The 26,001-nt window shown below is 41.8% G+C and overlaps 1 protein-coding gene across 1 annotated transcript in view; it reads right to left on the reverse strand.

Annotated features, from left to right (window-relative positions):
- The window catches only part of LOC123240865 (zinc finger protein 271-like), a 45,221-nt gene extending 24,030 nt beyond the window's left edge, over window positions 1-21,191 (reverse strand). Inside the window, exons 1-4 of the mRNA XM_044668578.1 lie at window positions 20,909-21,191; window positions 20,529-20,705; window positions 1,775-1,862; window positions 62-1,587 (exon numbers count right to left, since the gene is read on the reverse strand). Coding sequence (XP_044524513.1) covers window positions 62-1,587; window positions 1,775-1,862; window positions 20,529-20,705; window positions 20,909-21,191 — 2,074 coding nt within the window. The remainder of the gene's footprint in view (window positions 1-61; window positions 1,588-1,774; window positions 1,863-20,528; window positions 20,706-20,908) is intronic.
- Between the last annotated feature and the right edge of the window lie 4,810 nt (window positions 21,192-26,001).

Consider the following 26,001-nt stretch of genomic DNA (forward strand, 5'->3'; position numbering starts at 1 on the left):
TCAAAAAACATGTAAGAGTTATGTGAATGCTTTGCTATATTAATTGCATCCTAAGATTTCTCTCCAGTATGAATCCGTTGGTGCCGAACCAGGGATGAGTTTGTGAAGAAAGGTTTCCCACATTCACTACATTTATAAGGTGTCTCTCCAGTATGAATTCTCTGGTGCCTATCAAGATCTGAGCTTTGAATGAAGGCTTTCCCACAATCACTACACTTATGAGGCTTCTCTCTAATATGTGTTCTCTGATGTAGGATCAAGTGAGACTTTCTAATGAATGCTTTCCCACATTCATTACACTTATAAGGCTTTTCTCCAATATGAATCATCTGGTGTCGAATCAGATTTGAACTCTGAATGAAGGTTTTCCCACACTCATCACATTTGTAAGGTTTCTCTCCAGTATGATTCTTCTGATGTCGAATAAGTCTTGACTTACGAGTGAAGGCTTTCCCACATTCATTACATTTATAAAGCTTCTCTCCAGTATGAATCATCTGGTGTCGAATAAGATTTGAACTCTGATTGAAAGTTTTCCCACATTCATTACATTTATAAGGCTTCTCTCCCGTATGAATCTTCTGATGTCGATTAAGTCTTGAGATGCAAGTGAAAGCTCTTTCACATTCACTACATTTAAAATGTTTCTCCCCAGTAGGGATCTTCTTGTGTTCTGTAAGGTTTGAACACTGACTGAAGGCTTTCCCAAATTCACTACATTTATAAGGCGTTTCTCCCATATGAATCATCTGATGCATAATGCGGTTTGAGCTCTGAATGAAGGCTTTCCCACATTTGTTCCATTTATGATGCTTTTCCCGTGTATGAACCATCTTATGCCTAACAAGCTTTGAACTCTGAATGAAGGCTTTCCCACATTCACTACATGTATAAGGTTTCTCTCCAGTATGAATCACCTGATGTCGAATAAGATTTGAGCTTTGAATGAAAGTTTTTCCACATTCATTACATTTGTAAGGCTTCTCCCCAGTATGAATCTTCTGATGTCTGATAAGTCTTGACTTGCGAGTGAATATTTTCCCACATTCATTACATTTGTAAGGCTTCTCTCCAGTATGAATCTTCTGATGTCGAGTAAGATTTGAGCTTTGAATGAAGGCTTTCCCACACTCATCACATATGTAAGGCTTCTCTTCAATATGAATTTTCTGATGTCGAATAAGTCTTGAATTGCGTGTGAAAGATTTCCCACATTTGTTACATTTAAAAAGCTTCTCTCCAGTATGAACCATCTGATGTCGGATAAGATTTGAGCTCTGAATGAACGTTTTCCCACATTCGTTGCATTTGTAAGGCTTCTCTCCTGTATGAATCTTCTGATGTCGATTAAGTCTTGAGATGCAAGTGAATGCTCTCTCACATTCAGTACATTTAAAAGGCTTCTCTCCACTAGGAATCTTCTTATGGTCCACAAGGTTTGAGAGTTGACCAAAGGTTTTACCACACTCATTGTATTTATAACAGTTGTCTCCAGCCTGAATCTGCTGGTGTTTGGTGATTTTTCTCACATTACTTCCCAGCTTCACCTGCTGCCTTTTTTTCTGACTCTCACTTTTCCCAATTTCCCTAAAAGTAGAATAGCCAAGATCAGCCCATATGAGTCTTTCTACTTTTACCCCATGGGATGATTCTTCTCCTGTAATGTTTTCTTTTGGAGTTGACTCTGTGGTCTCATTCCTCAACTCCATATCTGGAAAAAAAATTAATATAAAAGGTGAATGTCCCCATTTCTCTGAGCTTGGAGAAATGAAACTGGGGAATGAGTTGATGCAAACAGCTGTAGATATTGCTGACATAAAGGAAGCACATGATGTTGACCAGTCTCACATTTGTCCTGATGTCTGTGGAGAAAATGGTCAAAGCCAAGCAGGAATAGTGAAAAAACAACTAAAGACATAAGAGGAGGATTCCCTATGCATAAAATGAACATAGAGAGTAAGGATAAACTACTGAGGAAGACTGGAAGAGCAGGTATACAGAACAATATATTAGAAAAAGATAATTACCTTGGTATAAGAGGTAAAAAAAATACTTAAGCACAAAAGATGAGAAGAGAAAATATCCAAAGAAGAGTAAGGATCAGGGAATACCACCTGGTATCAGCACCTAATTCTTCATCACTTCAAGACTAAGAGTCCAACATCACTATGAGAAGGCAGCAATATATAAGAGAAAGTCACTTGGATTTGGAATCAGAAGGACTGGGTTCAAATCTCAGACCTATTATTATTACCTACCTCTGTTACCTTGGGTAAATCACTTGATCTCTCTTGGCTTAAGTTTTCTTGTATGCAAAATAACATCATTAAACGAAAATCTCTTAATATGCTTCTTTTCAGAGCTAACCTATCGATCCTACTTCATCATAATAATGGGACAATTTATGGGACAAATTTATGAATATTTAAGTTTTTCCAAATCTCCATCCAACACATTTTAATCATAACAGCTTTGTGATGAAGGTACTTAGGTATTTTTTTATTATTTTGTATATGAGAAAGTGAGTAATGTTTGTGTCTTTTCTAGGCAAAAAAGTAAATAAATAACAGTTCTCACTTATTGGGTGATTTTGGGTAGGCAAATCTCTATTATCCTCCTCCTCTCTATATCTATATCTATATCTATATCTATATCTATATCTATATCTATATCTATGTGTGTGTATGTATAAAATCATCAGAAGTCAAATCAAATTTGAGCCCTAATGTTTCCCCATATTCATTATGTTTGGTACCCTGTAGAAGTCTCAGAGCCCAGGCATATCCTGGTTCCTTCAGTTCTTGAAAGGAGAAGGTATTCAGAGTTCCTGTCTCTAAATCTTTCAAGTCAAGTCCTCATGCAACGATTAAAGACCTATTCCTGCAGATCTATGAACAATCAAGATCTGGCATAGAACCTTGCCCTCCAGGGGCTCATACCTAGCCATCCTTAGACCCAAAGCAGAAAAACTCAATGATAAAACACCTGTTTTAATTAGATATCTGCTCTAGCCTATAGATGTTTTCATCAATTGATTTATGGATCTATGAATAATAGAGACAAAACAGAATAAAGATAGAGCCCCCAAATATATATGAAACACAGTATTTCCCATGAATCATTCTGTCTCTTTAGGTTCTTGTGGTTCAACTTTCCTGAAGAGACATCCCCATGACTTGTATGATCAAATATGGAGAACTATTCTGGAGCAACAAGGAGTACAGCAATATTTATAATACTCAAGTTGCCCCCTGGAGTACCAAAGGAGAAAGTACAGGTAGAAAAAAATGGTTCAGGGTTGAACCTTATGGGATAACCTAGGTTAGTTGTAGTAACATCAAGTAAGATTCTGCAAAAGATGAGAAGTGGTGAGGCAAGTAGGAGAAGAACCACATTTGTTTCCCAGGGCCCCCAAAAAGTGTATGTGAGGAGATTAAAGTATACTATGGCAAATGCTGCAGACACATAAAAAAGAATGAGGAATGATAAAAGACTATTCGATTTGGCAATTAAGAGATCATTGCCAACATTGAAAAGTTACCAACAGACAAAGTTATCAACAACTGAAACTCAAGTTTCAGTTAAGTTATAAGAGAAGATACATTTTATAGGCTTCAGAAGAGTAAGAGGAAAGGTAGTGGAGGTGTTGAGGAGCCTATTCAAAGAATTTAGCTGATAAGGGTAGGAGATAAGAAAAGTAATAAGCATCTGGGATGGTAGGTTCAACTGGAATGTTTTTTTTTCTAAGGATGAGGGAAACACGGGCTTATTTGTAAGCATCAGGGAAGAAGTCATTAGGAAAAGATTGAAGAATAGAGAAGATTGAAGATTAGAGATAATAAGGTCAATTTGCTGGAATAGACAAAAATGTATAGGATGAAAGATGCATATAGAAAGGTGAGGAGGTCTGCCTATCTCTTCAGAAACTGGAGGGCAGAAAGATAGTAGGGAACAATTTCAGTTGGATGGGAGATAAGGAAAGAGGAAAGGAGCTCTTGGCAAAGAGCATTTGGGGATTAAGGGTGGAGTGTTGGAGATGGGGCTCAGTAGGAGTTGGGGCAGAGAAGAGATCAGATGTGGACCAGTTTTTGAGGAAGGAGGAATAGATAAAAGGCCAGAAGGATAGACCAGAGAAAGAAATATCCTCTTCTACTTTGCCTCCCACACGGGTTAATACATTTCCTTAAAATGTTTTGGAACTGTCCTTGGTTCTTAGACTGGCTCAGGGAAGTAAGGTATTCCAGGTTTCGTAAGAACAAGAAATCAGGAGAAGCTCCAACTTCCCTCTGAGGCTTCACCAGGGGAAGATGCACTCACTTAATGAGGAGTCTTTGCTGAAAGGTCTTGGCAAATATCCTTCCCCAGCTCTAGCTATGTGTATGTCCTTTGTCAACAATTTGTGATTCCCAGATCCCTAAGTAAAGGATGCCATGACCAAAGAAGAATTTCCTATAGGAGATGATGACTCCTGATAGGCCAGATGGGAAGAGAACCCTCAAGACCTGGGGACCCTGTAGAGAAGTCTCAGAGCCCGAGTATCTATTGGTTCCTTCAGCTCTGGAAAGAAGCCAGTATTCAAAGTTTTTTTTTTTCCATATCTTTCAAGTCAATTCCTCATGCAGTGATTAAGTACCTCCTTGCTAGGAATAGCAGAGATCAGCAGGACCTTGCCCTCCCTGAGCTCATGTCTGGCCATCCTTAGACTGAAAGCAGAAAAATTCAATAATAAAATGTTTCTCCCTAAAAGTAGACTCACCATCACTCTTAGGGTTTCTTGGTGAATCCATTGGGTTTCTTGAGCTTTGTTGAACCTTAGTTCCTCTCCTGGGCTGCTACTGCCTTCTGGGCTTGGGAAGCTCTAGTCTCCAGGCTCAGATTGCCTCTTAATTTTCACCCTGGGGGTTCACAGCCCAAATTCCTCCTCTAGGCACTCAAGTTAAAATACTCTTCACCTAGGTATGGTTCACAGCAACCAAGAGACTAAGGTTGGAGGGCCTACACTCTCGGAGATTTACTTCTGGGTGTAATTAAATGGTCAAGGTGGGGTTAAGAACCCTGCCTGGATATTTTCAAAGCGTCACTTCCATTAGAACATATTCACCTTCAGAAATGGGATAGCTCCTCAGAGGCAGCTTGTAGCGGTGGATAGAACCCCTAGACTTGGAGTCAGGAAGATCGGAGTTCAGATTAGACTTCAGATATTTCATAGTTATATGATCCTGGGCAAGTTACTTAACCTCTGCCTGCCTCAGTTTCCTCAACTGTAAAATGGGAGTCAAATAAGATAATATTTGTAGAAAGCACTTAGGACAGTGCCTAGCGCACACAATAAATGCTATGTAAATGCTTATCTTTCCTACCTCTATTCTTTTTTTCGTTTCTCTATAATTCCAGCTCTTAGCACTCAGCTTTGCAAGTAGCAAGCAATTAAAAACTTATTTACTACCTGCCAGTCTACCTGCCTTAATGGAGCCTCTCATCCCAACCCCACCCCATTCTCAGCCTCCCTCTTATCTTGGAAGTGGGGTTTCACAGGAAAGGGACTCTGGGGAAAGAAGTTAGATATAGATTTCATCTCTATGTAAGGAAAACTTCTTCCCAGTTTGGACTGTGCCAAAGTATCTGGGGTAACATCAGGAAGGAGGGACTGTCTATCTCTGGAGGTCTTCATACAAAGGCTGGAGGACAACCACTTGGGAACATGGCGGAAGGCATTCTTGGTTAGGGATGGGTTGGACTAGATGTCTCTGAGGTTCAGCTTGGAGATTCTGGGTCTGTGCCTCTTTCTGCCATGGCCAGGAACTGTTAGCTGTGCTCAAAGGACAGATTTGCTCCCTCCTGCAAGAGAAAGAAAAGGGGCTGAAGGATGGTTTCTACCCTTTCTCATGTTCCAGAGCAGCCCTGAACCTGGGGGGCCTGAGAAAGCTCTGTTAAAATACATTGCTAATTTATCTTGCATGTCTTATTTGTATACAGTTGCTAGCATGGAGTCTCACTCATTAGATTGTGAGTTCCTTGGGATCAAGGATCATCTTGCCTGTCTATCCTTTAGTATTTGGCACAGTCTTTAGCTCACAGAAGGTGCTTACTAACTGTTTAACCTCTCAGCTATCTCTTTCAGGAGAAGTGACTTAATTCCTGAGCAAGGTGCAAAGCTCTCAGTTTCCCTACTGCTGAAGACTATTTTCTTTCTTTGATGAAGTTGCCTTCTTGGAGGCGGTTGAGGCCCTCTTTTAGGGCCTTCTCTTATTCTATTGAGTCATCAGTGGTGGGTTTTCCAGATCCTCAAGATGGCATTTGTTCTTTCTGGGAATCTGTCAAGAGACTCAGAAATGATGGGAGTTGGTGAAGCTAGGTTGTCCTTCACTCCCTTCTTCTCCTACCCCTTTCCAGAACGGGTCCAGAACTTCAGGGAGTCTCAGGCTCCTGGCTTCACCATGGCACCTGCTCAGAACAAGAACTTCATCCAACTCTGACTCCAGGATGTGGGTGCTGGGGTCCCCAAGGAGGAGATTCTTGAATCACTGCCATTGAAGGGTTTCATGAATGCCCTGCCTTAGGAAGTTGGTCTGGGGGGGGGGTGGGAGAGTGACATTAATGCTTCTAGAGCCCAGCAAGGAGACACTGATAGTGGGAATGTTTTGACAGAAATATTTAAGAAAGAAGAGAATAGAAGAGAGGTTGAGGTATAGGAAGAAGGAGATGGATAACCACAAGTTTCAGCTTGACCTCTCTTTATCCACTGACTTTTTCTTTGCAGACATGCCTTGATCTCTCACTTTCTCAAAAATCCTTCACTTGACCCCATTACCATATTGAGGGTGGCTTCATCATCTTTCATCTTTCCTCCCTTTTCTTGCCAAACTTATTGGGGAAAAACCCAACCCAACCCAAACCGCCCACACTCATTGCCTCCAGTTTTTTCCCTATCATTAACTCCTCGGTATCTTCCAATCTGGTTTCCATCCCCAATACTGAACTGAAACTTCTTTCTCTAACTCACCAAAGATTTGTTGTTTTTCAAAAATCCAAAAGTCTCTCCCTAGCCCTCATCTTAATGGAACTTCACAGCATCCTTGAACCATGCTGATTGATCACCCTCTTCTCTTCTACCCCACCACTCTCCTCTGGTTTAAAAAAAAAACCTCTTACCTTCCATCTTACATCAATCTTGTTTATTGGTTCTAAGGCAGAAGAATGATAAGGACCAGGCAATGGGGATTAAGTGACTTGCTCAAGGTCACACAGCTAGGAAGTTCTGAGGCCACATTTGAGCCCAGTATTTCCCATCACTAGTACTGACTCTCAGTCACTCACTGATCCATCTAGCTGCCCCCTCCTTCGGTTTTTATAAGATTGCCTTCCTCTGTTGTTTCTTCCAACCTATCTGTTCATTCTTTCTTAGCATTCTTTTTATCACTCATCAGCTATGTATTGCCTAATAATTGTGCTTGTGCTTATCCCTCAAGGAATCTGCCTCAGTCTTCTTTCTTCTGACCTTTTTCCCTCTAATTAGCTGCTATAGCTTCCTTTATCATCCTTAAGAAGAACGATGGATCCAGCCTCAGTCTTTGTCCTAATCTCAAATTACCAATTGCCAATTGAATGTTTTGAAGCAAATGTCTTATGGACATCTGAAACCCGACACATTCAAGAAAAAACTCATGATCTAAACCTAAAATCTCCTCTTAGCTCTTCTATTTCTAACCAGAGCATCACTATCCCTCTTTTCGAACCTCAGTATAATTTTTAACTCCTTCCTCTGCCTCCTCTACTATAAAATCTACCTCCTCAGTACCTCTTCTCCCTGTCTCCTTTTTCCCATTCTCTAAGAATCCCCCTCATTGAAAGCCTTATCACCTTTCTTTTGGACTATTAAAATAACTTCTCCAGTATCCAGTTCAGTCCCTTCCCTCTTCAGTTCTTCTTCCACCTAGCTGATAAACTGGTGGGTTTTTTTTAAACCCTTAACTTCTATGTATTGGCTCCCTAGGTGGAAGAAAGGTAAGGGTGAGCAATGGGGGTCAAGTGACTTGCCCAGGGTCACACAGCTGGGAAGTGTCTGAGGCCGGATTTGAACCTAGGACCTCCCGTCTCTAGGCCTGACTCTCAATCCACTGAGCTACCCAGCTGCCCCTAAACTGGTGTTTTTAAGACTAATGTATTTCAGTTATTAATTGAAAAATAAATGTCAATTTATTGTATCAATTTCCTCCCCTCATTTAAGCCTCAGTCGCTCCCCATCCCCTTTATGATGAAATGGGATCTAATCTATTTGTCTTTTGAAACTCCTCACCTAGAGCCAGGGATATGCTGGTAAGCTTCCAACAACTGGTACTTTTAGAAAAAGATGTGGCACCAACCTCCCAAGTTTAATCTATATTATTAACACTTTCTTAAATCTAGATAATGGACAGAACAGGAAATTAAGCTCCAGTCTGGAGCATTTGCAATTCCTGAGGTGTAAGCGATCGCCCTGAAAATGAACCACTTCACAATCTGCCTCGGCTCCATCTTCCAGGCTGAACACTACTGAGACGCCCATTCCTCGGGTCAATCATCAAATGGCCAAAGTTGGCTTCTTGCTGTTCTCCAGGCGGTCCATCTCCCACCCTCCTCCTTTCAGTGGAGGCAGACAAGAGACCTTGCCCCCTCTTTTAGAAATACAGTGTCTCTAATCTCTTTGGGGATATCCAGTAGCAATAAGGCATTTCGAAATGATCCTGGTCTGAAGCCTTTGGAATAATCTGAAAGAGAAACACTATCTATTGTGAAACAGTGTCTTTCTCTCTTCTCAGGCTATATAGAAATTCTCTCTCCGTGAAGTAACTGAGGCGATAAGAGGTAAGGAAAGGGGTGAAGGTCCCTTGATTGATGCACCTGGAAGAATTAGTTATGACCCATCTAAGTAGTACAGAGGCAGCAAGATGCCACCGTGGATAGAATACCTGAGTGTGAATCCCTCCTCAGATACATATTAGTTGTGTTACTGTGGGCAGGACACTTAACCCTGTTTACCTCAGTTTCCTCATCTGTAAGATGAGCTGGAGAAGGAAAGGGCAAACCATTCCCATATCTTGGCCAAGAAAATCCCAAATGGGGTCAAGAAGAGTCGGACAGGACTGAATAACACCAAGAAAGACTAGTATCCTTAGATCAAATGAGACAATATTTGTAAAACGTTTAGCACAGTGCCTGGCACATAGTAGGCATTATATAAGTGTTCAAGTTATATAACATAAATAATATAGGGGGCAGCTGGGTAGCTCAGTGGATTGAGAGTCAGGCCTAGAGATGGGAGGTCCTGGGTTCAAATCTGACCTCAGATACTTCCCAGCTGTGTGACTCTGGGCAAGTCACTTCACCCCCATTGCCTAGCCCTTACCGCTCTTCTGCCTTGGAACTAATACACAGTATTGATTCCAAGATGGAAGGCAAGGGTTTTAATTTAAAAAAATAATATACATACTATAAATTATACATGATAAAGTATATAAGTCAATGAAAACACTGATGTGAGGGAGGAGATCCCTTTGGTTATTCAATGTCACCTGTGACCAGCTCTAGGAGAATTCTAAAAAGAATATTCAAGAAGAGTGAACTTAGGACATGACTGATAATTCTTCTGTTATATGGAGTAAAATGTCAACCTGAATTTGTGGGGGGTTTTCCTATGTTAAGATTTGGCTCATTCGAGATTCCTAGAAATCTTACTTCCTGATGTCTTACGTTAGAGGAATGGCCAAGGCTCTGCGGTTGTCGGGCTACATGGATTTGGACATCTCTCTCTGTCAGAAATGCTCATAATGGAAAATCAGAAATGAACAGAAATGGATTTGGTAGACTTGCTAATAATCCAAAGAGTGAAATCTTAATATGTTTATTTTGTGATACCTTTGCACGGTCCTGGAATGATCTCTTTTTATCTAGATTTCTTGGAACCTGAAACTTTCAAATATCAGCACACACACACACACACACACACACACACACACACACACAAGCCATCTCTTTCAAGAGATTATTCTTGACTAAGTTGTTAATGCCCACCCATAATACAATATATTTTCGATTTGTATAGATACCGTATTGACATATCTGAATATAATTTTTCTCAAAAGGAGTGTGAAGGAGGACCAGCCAATGAATCCAATTGTCGCCCAATAAATATAGTTTGTTTGGCTCATGTAGTTCCCCACCTGGAAGAGATTGGGGAGCCTGCTACTAGGGTGTCCTGTCGATGGGTAATAGAAATGCATCTCTGAGAGACTTTGATATGTGGGTTAATATTCTGTAACTGGTTCAGGTCTGCTAAACAGATGATGAAGAGGGGCCATTCTGATTCCTATGTGGCTCAAACTGGAAATGAACTTGAAAGGCACCAATCCCACTGACCTGGCCCCTTCTCTTCAGTCCACTTCTTCCTGTCTGGCATTATTTGGGTTATAGAAGACCAATAGTAAGGGGAGAGCACTTAAGCCCATCCCCTACGAGACCGACACATGGCCTGTGATTACTGGGATTGGTTCTTGATCTGGGCATTTGTCCATTCATTTGATCTCAGGAAAGCGAGCGGCCAAGTGGTCAAGGAGTGGTGGCCATGCTGATGTTTGCAGCCAGCTGGTCCTGGTTTGGCATCCTGAGGAGTGAGAACCAACCATCAAGATTCCACCCCAGCAGTAGCAAAGACAAGTGCATATCCAACAGGACTGCCTGAATTTGGATCAGAACATGGTGGGACCAATACTACATAGAAATGGTGCTGAGTCTGAGCCTCTGAAAAGCAGAGGCTGAATTGGTATAGGGGAGGGTCTGTGGCCCGATAAGTATGGGGAGAATTTCTGTATTTCTATTCTTGCTATAGCTTCAATATAAATATTCCTTTGTAAAAGCTAATCCAGTGGTTCCCAAACTTTTTTGACTTACCGCCCCCTTTCCAGAAATAATATTACTTAGCACTCTGGAAATTATTTTTTTTATTTTAATAGCAATTAATAGGAAAGATAAATGCACTGCAGCACCCACCAGGGGGCGGTGGCAACCACTTTGGGAATCACTGAGCTAATCCATGGAAATGTGTAAAATGGAACTGGGTGGCTAATCATTGGTAGCTAATTGTGGTGTTCCTACACCAGAATCAAACTCAAGACTATAGCCCCAAAGCTACTCTGTCCCCTCAGGTGTCTCCTAAGAACTTTGGGGTTCACCTAGCAGCTCTTGTTTCAGGATAGTAAGGCTAACGTACTTGTAGAGTACGTTACATGTACATGTAGGTGCATGTAGAACCTCCTCTTGGGTAAAACCTGTCCCTTCAAAGGGAAATCTCAGTGTCTGCCAACCCCAGAAAGGCAGGGCAAAGTCCATGTGTGGAAGGAGGGGAAAGGATGCTGTTTGTTTCTTAGTTTATTGAACATGGGAGTGGAGAGAGAGACAGCATAGAATTGCAGAACTTCAGAGATGGAAGGGACCTGTATGACCATCTAGTCCAACCCCCCACCCCCCCCTTGCTCCCCATTCTCATTGCAAAATTTAATTATTAGGAAGTTTTGGGAAGGAAGCTTTGGGTGTTAGGAGCTGAAGAGTCCTGAGGGCTAGGAATGTCCAGGATTTGAAGGGCCATCAAAGACCTTTCCAATTTCTCTATCCAACAGCCTTTAGCTTCTAGTCCCCTCAAAGCCTAGTTCTGGATAGATTAGTTAAGTCTGTTAAGTCATTTCCCTTTAGATGAAGAAGTATTAAGTCAGTCTGTCATTCAATCCTCTGCTCCCCAAACTCTCTGGACTCCCCACAGCATATGGAGGCTCCTCCTCCTCTTCCTCCCTCATTCCAATCCCCTGTCCTTCCATCTCCCAGGATTGAGACTTGCTTTTTGAGAATCAGAGATCTTTGGTTTCTTTCTCTGTGGCTTTAGCCAAATCCTTTCTCCTCTGACCCTCTTCCCCCTCCTTTCAAATGAGAGGCTCAGACTAAATCTCCATTTTCCCCTTTGGCATGAAGACCTATGATTCCTACAATCTTTCCTTATTCTCTTGACTGTGCTCCTTTCTCTCAGATTCTCATCTCTCAGATTCTCATCTCAGCAAGAACTTAAGGAATATTCCTTCATCACCCTCTGCTTACACTGTGAGTCTCAGGAGTGCGAAAAGAAAACAACTAGGAGAGATGGAAACTTGGGCACCATATTGGGCACTATTCTGGATACCAACAAGGAAGCTCCTCTAAAGGATAAATGACCCAGGGCCATACAGCTTCTGCCTTAATATCTCCATCCAGTAAGGAGGGATTTGTGACTCCAGAGATGGGACACTCTACTTTTTGACGGCTTTCCTTCTTCTCAAACTTTGCCTGGTCTCTACTGATTCTTTAATCCATTGCTCCTAGTTATGCTGACTGGAGAAAAACAGACTCTTCCATGACCTTTCCAATATTTGAACACAGCTACAGTGTTCCATCACCCCTCCCCTAGATTTCTTTTCTCCAACTAAACATTCTTAACTCCTTTCACTAAATCCCCATATGTCTGACACTCCAGACCACTCAGTTGCTCTACTCTGGACTCTCTCTAGCTTGTAAGTGTCCTTCCCAAACCACGGCATCCTGATTTGAATACAATAATCCAGCTAAAGTTTTACCAGGGCAAGGGAAAGAAGAAGTGTTTATAAGTACCTACTATGTGCCAGGCACTAGGTCCAGAAGGATTATTGTCTCTTTATTCTTTTTTTTTTTTTAAAAAAAACTTTTACCTTCAGTCTTAGAATCAATACTGTGTACTGGTTCCAAGGCAGAAGAGAGGTAAGGACTAGGCAGTGGGAGTTAAGTGACTTGCCCAGGGTCTCATAGCTAAGAAGTATCTGTGGTTAGATTTGAACCCAGGACCTCTCATTCCTAAGGCAAGCTCTCTATTCACTGAGCCACCTCACTGCCCCAAAATGAAAGTTTTTAAAGAAGGGAGGAGATATGAGCTTATTTATATGTATCAAGGAAGGAGCCAATAGATAGGGAAAGAGGAAAGATTAATGAAAGAATATAGATAGTGAGGGTGGTATGCTGGAACAGACAGGAAGGGGAGTGATCAGAGATTTATGTTGGCAACCCAGCAAAGTGGAAGGGTTATCTTTCCTTTGGAAATTGAAATAAAAGAGAAGGTGGCCAGGGATGATCTCAAAAGGGTATGAGATTAGAAAGGGAGGTCAAAGAACTCTTGGGGCATTCCTCAGTATTTTCAGTGAAGTATTGGGTGAGGTCCTCAACTAAGAGAGTGACATATAGGATCCCAAGGGGGAGAGAAGAAAAGATTCTGGTACAGCTGAATGAAACTGGAGCAAAATTACAAAACTGTGCTGACACAAATGCATGTAACCCAACCTCAATTAGGCCCTCACCGTGGCAAGGAGATGCTTTTACACCCCTCTAATTTCAGGGGAGCAAGGGGCCTTGAGTAAGGAAGACTATTTTGAGTCTTGTTTCAGACCCTTACTAGCTGTGTGACCCTGGACAAGTCATTTAACCCTGTTTGCTTCAGTTTCCTTATCTGTAAATGAGCTAGAGAAGGAAATGGCAAACCACTCTAGTATCTTTGCCAAGAAGACCCCATGAAGAGACAGACATGACTGAAACAACTGAATGACAACAAAAATGGGTTCATTATCCCATTACCTACACATCTGCTCTTCCAGACATTTTAATCTCTCCTCAAACCTCCCTGACTCCCCCTCTACCTCGCCTCTCAGCTGAGAATATTGCCTAATATTCTATTTTTTAAAATTGAGGCCATTTGCTGAGAGCTTCTTCTTCCCTTTTTGTCCTCTCATCTCCAGTTGCCTTCTGCCACTATCTCCTTCTCTTCAATCCCACACGAAGAGATGGCCCTTCTCCTTACCAAGGCTAACTCCTCTACATCCACAAATGATCTGATTGTGTCCTCTTCTCTCCAGCATATTTTCTCTACTATCATTCCCTTTCTCACTAATCTTCAATTTCTTCCTGTCCATTGGCAGTAAGCAGTACAGCCTACAAACATGCCCATATCGCCTTCATCTCCCCAAATCTTACACTCGATCCATTCATCCCCACTGGCTATCATTCCACAACTTTTGCCCTTTTTGGGTCTAGAATCCATTAAGAAGGCATCTACAATCTGTGCCTCTACTTCCTCTTTTCTCTTCTTTTGAAGATTCTTTATAGACTCATCATTCATTAGAAATTGATCTCTCCTAAACACTTCCTAGCTATGTGACCCTGGGCAAGTCTCTTGACCCCCACTGCCTACCTAGCCCAATCAATACATAGTATTGATTCCAAGACAGAAGGTAAGGGTTTAAAAAAAAGAAATTGATCTCTCCAACATTACCAATAATCCCTTTGTTGCCAGATCTAATAGCCTTATCCCTCTTGATCTTTCGGAAGCCTTGGACACTGTTGATCATTCTTGTCTCTCAGTTTTCAGAACACCCTCTTCGCCCAGCTCTACCTCTCTGACTGCTTCTTCTCAGACTCTTTTGCTGGACCCTCTTCCAGATCACACCCTCTACAGTGCATTATCCTGGACTCTTGTTTCTCCTTTACTCATGTCTATGCTGTTGCCAACCCTTGAGAATATCTCCCATACGCTGCCTTCTCTTCTCTGACACTGTTACCCCACTGGGGCAGTCCCTCATCACCTCATACCTGGACTATTACAATAGTTGCTGACGGGGCCACCTGCCTCAGGTCTCTCCCCATTCCAATCCATCCTCCATTCAGCTGTCCAATTAATCTTCCAGAAGTGCAGATCTAACCACATGGACCCCCTATCCAAATGAACTCCAGTGGCACCTTAACACCTCTAAGATGAAATATAAAATCATCTGTTTGGCATTCAAAGCCCTTCTTAATCTGGCCGACAACAACCTTTACAGTCTTCTTGTGCTTATACTTCTTATCCCAGTCTGTGTACTCTGCTGCCCCAAGATGCTGACCTTTTGGAAGTTTCTCTTTTTTTTTTAATTTAATATTTTATTTTCCCCCAATTGCATGTAAAAACAATTTCTTGCCTTCATTTTTTCCAGTTTTGGTTTCCAAATTCTCTCCATCCCTTCCTCACTCACTGAGAAGGAAAACAATCTGATAAAGGTTATCCATGTGCAGTCACGCAAAACATTTCCATATTAGTCATGTTGTGAAAGAATATGGACAAAAAATGAAGAAAAAGAAAGTAAAACTAAGTCTGCGCCAATCTGCATTCAAACTCCATCAGTTCTTTCTCTGGGGATGGATGGTACTTTTTATTATGAGTCCTTCGGAATTAGCTTGCATCTTTTGATTGTTGAGAACAGCTCAGTCATTCACAGTTGATCATCATTAACAATCTTGCTACCAGCTGGGTGGCTCAGTGGATGGAGAGCCAGACCCAGAGATGGGAGGTCCTGAGTTCAAATCCGGCCTCAGATACTTCCTAGCTGTGTGACCCCGGGGCAGTCCCTTAACCCCCATTGCCTACCCTTACCAATCTTCTGCCTTGGAGCCAATACACTGTATTGACTCCAGGGTGAAAGGTAAGGCTTTAAAAAACAAACAAAAAAACATAATGTTGCTACCACTGTGTACAGTGTTCTCCTACTTCTGCTCTCTTCACTTTGCATCAGTTCATGTAAGTTTTTCCAGGTTTCTATGAGATTATCCTGTTTGACATTCCTTACAGCACAATAGTATTCCATTACCAATATTTACCACAATTTGTTCAGCCGTTTCCTGATTGATGGACACCTCCTCGATTTCCTTTGCCACCACAGAAAGAGCTGCTAGAAATATTTTTGTCTGTATAAGTCCTTTTCTTTTTTTTTTTTAAATCTCTTTGGGATACCAGCCTAGTGGCGTTATTGCTGGATCAAAGCGTATGCACAATTTTATTTTATTTTTTATTCAAAGATATTTTCTTTTCCCAATTACATGTAATAATAATAATTTTCAACATACATTTCCCAAAAGATTCAAAGTGTCTCCCTTCTTCCCTTCCCTCTTCTCACTTGGAGAAGGTAAGCAATCTGATCTGGGCCATACATGCATTATCATAGTATGTACAATTTTAAAGCCCTTTGGGCATAATTCCAAATTGTTCTCTTGAATGGGTGGATCAATTCACAACTCCATGGATAGTGCATTAGTGTCCAATTTTCCCACATCTCCTCCAACATGTTCTTTTCCTTTTCTATCCTAGCATCCCGTCTGATAGGTATGAGGTAAGTACCTCAGAATTGTTTTAATTTGTATTTCTCTCATCAATAGTTATTAGAGCATTTTTTCATATGACCATAGACAGCTTTGATTTCTTCATCTGAAAACTGCCTGTTTATATCCTTTGACCATTTATCATTTGGGGAATGACTAATATTCTAATAGATTTGTCTCAGTTCTCTGCATATTTGACAGATGAGGCCTTTATCAGAAAAGCTGCTATAAAAATTTCCCCCCAGATTTTTGCTTTCCTTCCTTTTCATCTTGGCTAGATTGATTTTGTTTGTGAGAGACCTTTTTAATTTAATGTAATCAAAATTATCCATTTTACATCCCATAATGCTCTCCATCTCTTGTTTGGTAATAAATTCTTTCCTTATCTGTATCTAATAGGTAAACGATTCCATGTTCCCCTAACTTGATTATTGTATCGCCTTTTATATCTAAATCATGTACCCTTGATATTTGGTGTGAGAAGCTGGTCTATACTTAGTTTCTGCCAGGTTGCTTTCCAGTTTTCCCAGCACTTTTTGTCAAATAATGAGTTCTTGTCCCCATACCCTGGTTATTTGGGTTTATCAGACACTAGATTACTATGGTCATTTCCTACTGTGTATTATGTGCCTAATCTATTCCATTGATCCATCATTCTATTTCTTGGTACCAGATTATTTTGATTCCTTGTTGTTTTTTAAACAAAATGCTCCATTTCTGACTCTTACGTGTCTTCTCTGGCTGTTCCTCATGCCTGGAATAGTCTCTCTCCCTATCATTGACTCCTGGCTTCCTTCAAGTCCTACATAAAATCCCTGTACCAGCAAGCATCCTTCAGTATCTTATTCTTGTCTCTTATCCATACCAAAAAGCAGCTGAAGGCAGAAGATTCCAGAATTTTGGGAAAATTCTCCCTTTCTGGCCCAATGGGGAGATTTTTTTTAAACTAGTGAGATCAACTATATTCAGACAATAACTCCCTTGTCTATCTCTTATAGATAAGAATATATATTTTTAGGGGACAGCTAGGAGCACCAGGTCTGGAGTTGGGAAGACCTGGGTTCAAATCTGGCCTTAGACACTTCCTAGCTTTGTAACCCTTGCCAAGTCATTCGACCTCAATTTCCTAGCCCTTCTCCTTTCTTCTACCTTAGAACAGATATCAATATCAACCCAAAGATAGAAGGTATAGGTTTAAAATTTTTTAAAATACATATTACATATACATTTTTTCCAGAAGCATCCTATTCTTTTTTGTATTATCACCTGTGTTTTTATCAAAAAACATTTCTTTTTTTTACAGTGTTACTACAATTAATGTTTAGCTTATAAATACTACCCTAATAATGTGTATGTAAGGAAATATATTAGCCTTAGCATACACTGCTGTCCATCTTGCAATCTGCCCCAGTTGGATGGGATAAACAGCTACTTTCTTTACTCTGAATTTCTTACTACTATTGTATGATTACTAATCACTATTAATGACTGATATTATCTATTATTATCTACTATTATACTATTAATCTCAAGAATGTAAATTGATGAGTGACAACCCTCTTGGGTCCCCATCAAAATTTCTACCATGCTGTTAAAGGCTCTGTAATAACTATGCAGGCAAAGTTGTCTCCTTGCATTAAAGTCTCCATTTATTCCTGTGTATTGTCTGAATTTTGGACACTAGCAGAAATATTTGAGGCTATAGTTTTGATTCTGCAGCTAAGTGGTAAGGTGGATAGAGTACCTGGTCTGGAGTCAGGAAGATGTGAGTTCAAATCGAGCCTCTGACAGTTACTGTCTTTGTAATCTTGAGCAAGTCACTTAACCTCAGTTCCTCATTTGTAAAATGGAGACAATAATAGCACCTACCTCACAGGGGTGTTGTGAGAATCAAATGCACAGTGCACAGTGGGTGCTGAATAAATTGTTCCCTTCTCCTTCTATCCTTGGATTTTGTCACCTGTGAATATTGGGGTGTCAGCCCTATCCTTTATCTTCCTTCTTTGTGGCTGCTCTGTAGTGTCCATCTTTCAGGATATACATGAGTGAGAAGAGGAGAAGTAATGATATAGAATAGAGATGGCTTTTGCAAGGAGTTTAGCTGAGAAGGAAAAGAGGAATCTAGGAGACCGTGTGGATAAAAGGGGATGACAGGACCTTGGGAGAGTTTAGAATAGAGAAGAGACTTGGGCATGTTTGAAGATGGCATGAAAAGAGAGAAGATGGAGAGGGAAGATAGAGTGGATGGAGGAGGAGGAGCTGTATCATTGCTTTTAAAAAAAAGGAAGAAAAAGAAAAATGGGTTATTGAGGCATTTTTAAAGCACCAAAGAGGAGAGAAGGAAATATAGGCAAGCAGGATGGTTCTGAAAGTTACATGTTGAATTTTTTATGTACTTGAAGGAGAAATGGTTGGTCCCATTTGGGCAGCCAGGTAGAGCCATAGTGTGCAGAACACTAAGCCTGGAGTCAGGTCTTCCTGAGTTCAAATCTTACCAAAGACACTTACTAGCTGAGTGACCCTGGGCAAGCCATTTAACCCTGTTTGCCTTTTTTTCCTCAACTGTAAAAATGAGCTGGAGAAGGACATGACAAACCACTCTGGCATCCATGCCAAGAAAACCCTAAAATGGGATCACAAAGAGTCAGACACAACTGAAATAACTGAACAACACAAGAAGAGGACCTTCCCTTTGAAAGCAGAGTTGGACTCATCACCAGAGTTTAGGGAGTTTTCTCTGGAGGATAACTATCAGATAGGGTCCTAGTAACAGAGCTCAAGGAATCGCTGTGGATCCTGAGGGAGGGGAATGTGGGATGAAGAAAGGCTTTCAGAAAGTGAAAACTCAGGAGTACTTTCCGAGGCCATACATCAGAGAATCCAGGCAGAGGAGTATCCCTGGGTAAGGTATGACACTGAGTCCTACAGCTTTTGGTAAGAGTCAGTGCTCAGAGAGCCTTGTCCCTAACCCTTCAAGCTGATTCCACAAACAAGGATTAAGTATCTGCAGTATCTAGAGTCCCGAGGCTCATGTCCATCTGATTGTAATAGCCTTCTGCTTGGGCTGTCTGCCACAGGTCCCTATCCACCCCATTCCATCCTCCATTCAGCTCTCCAAGTGATCTCCCTCTAAAAAAACAAACACAAGACTCTTACCTTCTGTATCAGTTCCAAGACCAAAGAGTGGCAAGGGCTAGGCAATTGGGGTTAAGTGACTAGCCCAGGGTCACACAGCTAAGAAGTATTGGAGGCCATATTTGAACTCCAAGTCTTGGTGGTCTCTCCACTAAGCTCCATAGCTGTGCCAAGTGAGCTTCCTATAGCTTGGATCTGGTCATGTCATCTCTCCCTCTATCCCTGTGCCCCCTTCCCCACTTCAATAAACTCCAGCAGCTCCCTCCAGGGTCAAATATAATATCCTCTGCTCGGCATTCCAAGGCCTTCATAACCCTTCCCACCCTACTCCCTACCTTTTCAGTCTTCTTACATCTCCTGCCACTCCCCCACATCCCCATGGACTACTCAGGCCAGTGACATCTCCCTGTAGTTTCATTGACCATCCCCCATTCATGGAGTGCCCTTCCCCCTCATCATACAAATCCCACCTTTTACAGCAAGCCTTTCCCAGCCCTTCTTAATTGCTGTGCCTTTCTTTGTAGTGATTATTTCATATTTATCCTGCATATGGCTCATTTGTATCTAGTTACTGGATGTGGTCTCCCCATTAGGCTCTGAGGTCCTCTAGGGCAGGGTGGTTGTTGTTTTTTTTTTTTTTAACTTTCTTTGTATCTCTAGAGCTTAGCATGATGCCTGGCACATAGTAGGTGCTTTAACAAATAATTACTGTCCTGCTGTAGGAGCTTAAAATCAGTGAAATCAAACACCTGTCCTGAGAGAGCTCCCAGCCCAGTCTAGCCACCCGTTAGACCCAATGCTGCCAAGTTTAATAACAAAAAGAAAGAAAGAAATCTTCCAAGGAAAGAGGGGGAAGGCAAGGGAACAAACATTTATCTATACAGCTCCTACTATGTGCCACACACTTTGCTAACTACGTGTGTGGGTGTAGACCCACATGTCTATTACAGCTATAAGATCTCTATATTGTAATATCTAATAATGCATTCTATCATGCTTTGTAGATTATATATGACGACATCTAATGCTTTATAGGTAGTATAAGATGACATTATATATAATAATGCTTTATATATTATTTGATCTTCCTAACAACACTGGCAGGTTGGCGCTATTATATTATTCTCTTTTTACAGTTGAGGAAACTGAGGCCAACCCAGGAGAGGATATAAGAAAAGGAGACTCACCATCACTGCTGGGGCTCCTGGGCTTCTCCATCAGGCCGCCAGACCTCACCTTCTTTCCCAGGCGGCTGCTGCTGCTGCTGCTGTCTTCCAAGCCCGGGAAGCTGTGGTCAGCAAAGGTGGCTGCCTCTCGCTTCACCCCGACGCCCGCTCCCAGGACGAGCCGCTTCTCCTGGGGACCTTCGGGTTGCCCAGCAGGGGTCTGAGTTCCCTTCTTCCCGGCGGGGCTCCCAGCAGCGCCGGGAGGGAGCCCAGGGGCGGATGGAGAGCTGAGAGCCCCTGCGCTTTGCAAGGATGCAGGTGGGAGGCCAGAACTCCGCCCAGATATTTACTTGCCGGCTTTGCCTCTTCTGCTCAAATGTCATCTCCAAGGAGACGGATACCGAGGGGGGCTGCGAGGCCCGAGAAGCTAGGAAAGCTGCGTTCGCCGCCGGGGATGGAGCCCGGGCTTGGGAGGCGACGCTTCCGAAATCCTCGCAGCTCCGCGGCCGCAGAGATCATTCCCAGCACGTCCGAGGGAGCCGGGGACTCCCGAATCTCGGGGGCCAGTACCATACAAAGGGCTCGGCCTCGGCGGGCCCCACGCCTTCGGCTAGTCTCGGCCACGGATGCAAAGCGGAGGCCGGGCACCAGCGGCCCTAAGTGGCCGGCAGGGGTACCCAGCATCGAGTCATCCTTCTCCACCAATGAGGAGAGGCTTATGCAAATGACTGCTTCGCCCACCCCCTTTCCACTTGGGTTTTTGTTTCTTGGCTGGGGGGCCGAGGGCTTTGGTGTCTGTGTTCTCCTAGCATTCCCGCGGGAAGAGAATGGCCCAGCCTCGGAGCGCTTCACCCAAATTCACCTGAGCGGATATCCACAGGTCCTTCCGCCTCCCCGCTCCTCTCCCTCTCGGGCTGCCTTCCTCATGGGCCACCTGAGCCTTAGAAATGGCCAGATCCTGCGGCCAAGAGCCCCCGGCAGCCTCGGGAGGGAGGAGCTCTCCCTCACTGGACAGCTCCAAACAAAGGCTAGCCAGACCAGACCTTGTGGTGGCCATTATAAGGGAGCCTTTGAGCATCCTCCCAGCTCTGAGATCTCCTAGGTCGGGGCCTCTTTCTGTCATGGCTCGGGGTCTGTTGGCTGACTCCAAAGGGCGGCTCTTTTCCCTCCTGAAAGAGAAAGGAAAGGGGCTGAGGGACATCCTCTCCCTTGTCCACCTCCTCAGTGTTCTGGGCCCGGGAGGGGCCACGTAGGTTCCGTTGGATCTTTCAGGAGGTGTGACCAGCTTATTCCCCCCAGGTACACTGATTAGCCCACTGAGAACTGTCCAGCGTTCTTTCCCCTGCCCAGAGGTATCCGAATCACTGGGGCAAGCAGCAGCTCAAGAGCAGCCGGAACCAGATTAAGATGTAACTGGGAAATGCGATCAAAAGAAAGAAAAACATACTACAATATAGATAATGTGTACTCGTGGTTTTCTAACTATTATGTGATCAGCAATCATTTACATTCGAGTTTAAAGAAGGACTCACACTGGGACAGCCTGGTAGCAGAGCATTCTGAATGCCAAGACTGGAGCCAGGAGATCCTGGGTTCAAATCAAACCTCAGTAACTTCTTAGCTGTTGTCAACCTGAAAAACAACAAACAACAACAACAACAACAACAACAACCACCACCACCACCACCACCACCACCACCACCACCACCACCAACAACAACAACAACAACAACAACAACAACCAGAACCACCAAAGTAGTTACAAAAGAACACACCTTTAATCAGGACAAGGGAGACGATGCTCTTATGGCCATCACACAGTTGCTTGAGTGTCTAGTGGAAGAGGAAGGAAAAGAGAATAAACATTTATGTAGCACCTACTATATGCCAGGCAGTATGATTTTTTTAAAAACCCTTACCTTCCTCCTTAGAATCAATACTATGTATTGGTTCCAAGGCAGAAGAGCAGTAAGGGCTAGGTAATGGGAGTGAAGTGACCTGCCCAGGGTCACATAGCTGGAAATTATCTGAGGCCAGATTTGAACCTAGGACCTCCCATCTCTAGGCCTGGCTTTCAATCTACTGAACCACCTAGCTGCCTCAAAGGATGATTTTAAAAAACAAATATTATCTCATTCTATCCTTACAACAATCCTGTAACATAAATGCTATTATTATTATTTCAATTATACCATAGAGAGAACAAATGGCTAGCCAATCATCTTTTTAGAAAAACATCCATATGTCATATTTTGAAAGAAGACACAAGAAAATATTCAAGAGGGAAATAAAGTGGAAAATTGCATGTCTTCTATCTGCATTCAGACTCCATCCATTCTTTCTATGGCAGTGTATGGCATTTTTTATCATGAGTTCCTTGGAGTCATCTTGAGTCTTTGCTGATAATAGTTAATTCATTCACAGTTGATCATCATACAATGTTGGTGTTACTATGCACAATATTCTCCTAGTCCTGCTCACTTCACTCTACATCAGTTCATCCAGGTCTTCCCAAGTTTTCCTGAAATAATCCTGTTTGTCATTTCTTATGGTACAATAGTATTCCATCTCCATCATATGCCACAACTTGTTCAGCCATTCCCCAATTAATGGACATTACCTCAGCTTCCAAATCTTTGCTACCACAAAAAGAGTTGTTTTAAATATTACAAAGTAGGACTCATTCCTCTTTCTTTGATCCTTTTGGATTACAGATCTAGTAGGGGTATTGCTAGTTCAAAGAATAAGCCCAGTTGTATGGCCAGCTAGTTGTCTTACCACTAGACTTTGACGACTCTGGAAGAGAGACTTGCAATTCTGCCTCACTTAATTCCAATTCACTCTCCAGTTAAGACAGTACCCATTATGCCATTGGTCCTCTTAAAAAATAAAGGACAAAATAGCAACAACAGAGAGAACTGAGGCAAAGAGTGGTTAAATGGCTTTTCAGGATTATCCAGCTAGTAAGAGTCTGAGATTGGATTTGAACTCAAATCTTCCTGACTCCAGGTTTACTGTTCTTTAAGCCCTGCCACTAAAACACTTTTAGAGTGAGAGTCTAGCACATTCTTTCTCCTACCTATGTTTCTAGACTAAAATGAACTATTAGAAGTTTCCCATTTCTTGTCACCATTTCTTTGCACATCGTTCCTATCTCCCAGGATCTCCTTCCAAAATGACCAACTCCTAGAAATCCTGGAAATACCAGCACCTTTCCTTTTCTGAGTCTCAGTATCCTTATCTATAAAATGGGAATAAGTCTCTCCTTTAGAATGTTAGCACTACATCATCATACAGCCCCTTCCAAGTGTACAAAATAGTTTATCTTTGTAGGTTTCTCTTGATTCATATGTTTGTATAGGTTCTCACTCTGATCTGATCTTTAATATCTGTACTGATTATATCCAATTTCTTCCTTTGGCACAATCAAAGAACATCAGGATGTCTTTGATCATTAAAATGCTGTGGCATGAGTTTCTCTGGGGTTGGAAAAATAATAGGAGTAGTGTGGAAAAGGAGATAAAGGGTCTCTTTATTGTGGTCTCTGATTTAGAATTTCGTAGAGGAATTGGGTAAGGATGCTTGAAAGCACTATGTTGATTTCTGTTCTTTGAGGAAGTTGATCAACTGAATAATCCTTAAACTTTTTTTTCACAAACTTAGAAAGGATCACTGACTTTGGGAGAGCTCATCTAATAAAGAAAAGTATAATGAGAAAAAAATTGCCTAAAAATGCTTAGAAGTGCTAAATTCCATTCAAGTTTCACTTTCGTGGTGGCTGATATAGTCTTCTGTTTTATCATCTTTCCAGTCCTAGTCCTTAAACTGGAGCTTTGTATCAGGGCCAATTTTTGTCTCCCAAAAGGCTTTTTTGGTGAGATGGTTGACTGTATGTCCTCTCAGCCTGGGTCACCAGGTTTCTATGTTGAACTTCTCCTTCCCATGCCCTCTTTGTGTGTAATAGAATATCCTATTTTTCTTATTCCTTCAAGATTCTCTTAGTGTCCTCTACTATTCATCCCCCTTTTTTCCTTCCCACCCATATTATCTTAGACCATTTGGTATTCCAACCTCTCCCTATGGATAATTCTTCTAATTATTATAATAGTGAATGCTATAATGGTGAACAGAGTTCACTACAGAGAATTATACATAACATTTCCCCTCATAGGAGTACCAATAATTAGATCTTATTGAAGCCCTTAAAGAGGCAAATTTAAAAAATATGAGTTTTCCTACTTTCCCTTCTGTTTGTTATTTACCTTTTCATGTTTCTTTTGATTTTTGTGGTTGGATATCGAACTTTCCATTTAGTCCTGGTCTTTTCTGTGCAAATACTTGGAAATCTTCTATCTTGTTGAATGCCCAAACTTTCCCCTGGAAGAATATAGTCAGTTTTGATGGGTAGGTGATCCTTGGTTGTAAACCCAGTTCTCTTGTCTTTCTGAATATCATATTCCAAGCCTTGCGGTCTTTTAGTGTGGAGGCTGCCAGATCCTGTGTGATCCTGATTGGTGCTCCTTGATATCTGAATTGTCTCTTTCTGGCTTCTTGTAATATTTTTTTCTTTTAGTTGGAAGCTCTTAAATTTAGTTGTTATATTTCTTGGGGTTGTCTTCTCATTGTCTAGTATAGAAGGTGATCTATGGATCCTTTCAATGTCTATATTGCCCTCTTCTTGTAGAACTTCAGGGCAATTTTGCTGAATAATTTCTTTTAGTATGGAGTCCAAATTTCTATTAATTTCTGGTTTTCAGGAAGACCAATGATTTTCAGGTTGTCTCTTCTAGCCCTGTTGTCTTGATCTATCAGTTTCTCATTGAGATATTTCATGTTTCCTTCTATTTTATCTGTCTTTTGACTTTGTTTTATTTGTTCTTGCTGTCTTGATAGATCATTGGCTTCTACTTGCCCAATTCTTGTCTTTAGAGACTGGTTTTCTGCTATAAGCTTTTGATTTTCCTTTTCAGTTTGGTCTGACCTGTTTTCCAGCTGTTTGATTTTGGTCTCCAATTTGCTTATTAATTCTTTTGATTTGGGGGCATCTTTTTCTAATTGCTCAATTCTAGCCTTTAGAGACTGGTTTTCGGCTACAATCTTTTGGTTTTCTTACCTCACTTTCCAATTGTGAAATTCTGCCTTTTAAACTGTTATTTTCTTGCCAGATCTCTTCCATCTTTCTCATGATCTCAGATCTGAACTCTTCAAGACCTTGTGACCCATTTTCATTGTTTTGGGAAGGTTTGGATTGTTTGTTCTCCTCTACTGTTTCCTCTGTTGTCTGGATTTTTTCTGTGTAAAAGTTGTCAAGTGTTAAAGGTTTTTTCTTCTTCATCTTTCTCTTCTGGTTTTCCTGATGATTCTGGCTTGCCATATTAAGCTGAGTTCCCTCTCAGCTTTATGCTTGTGCCCAGGATCTGTTTGTGGCTCTTTAGAGATTCCTGAGGTCTCAGGTATAGTTGTTCTGGGTCAAGCCTCCTGGTGGTCTCCTTGC

This window comes from Gracilinanus agilis, chromosome 3 (genome assembly GCF_016433145.1).
Source record: "Gracilinanus agilis isolate LMUSP501 chromosome 3, AgileGrace, whole genome shotgun sequence".
NCBI classification, from domain to species: domain Eukaryota; kingdom Metazoa; phylum Chordata; class Mammalia; order Didelphimorphia; family Didelphidae; genus Gracilinanus; species Gracilinanus agilis.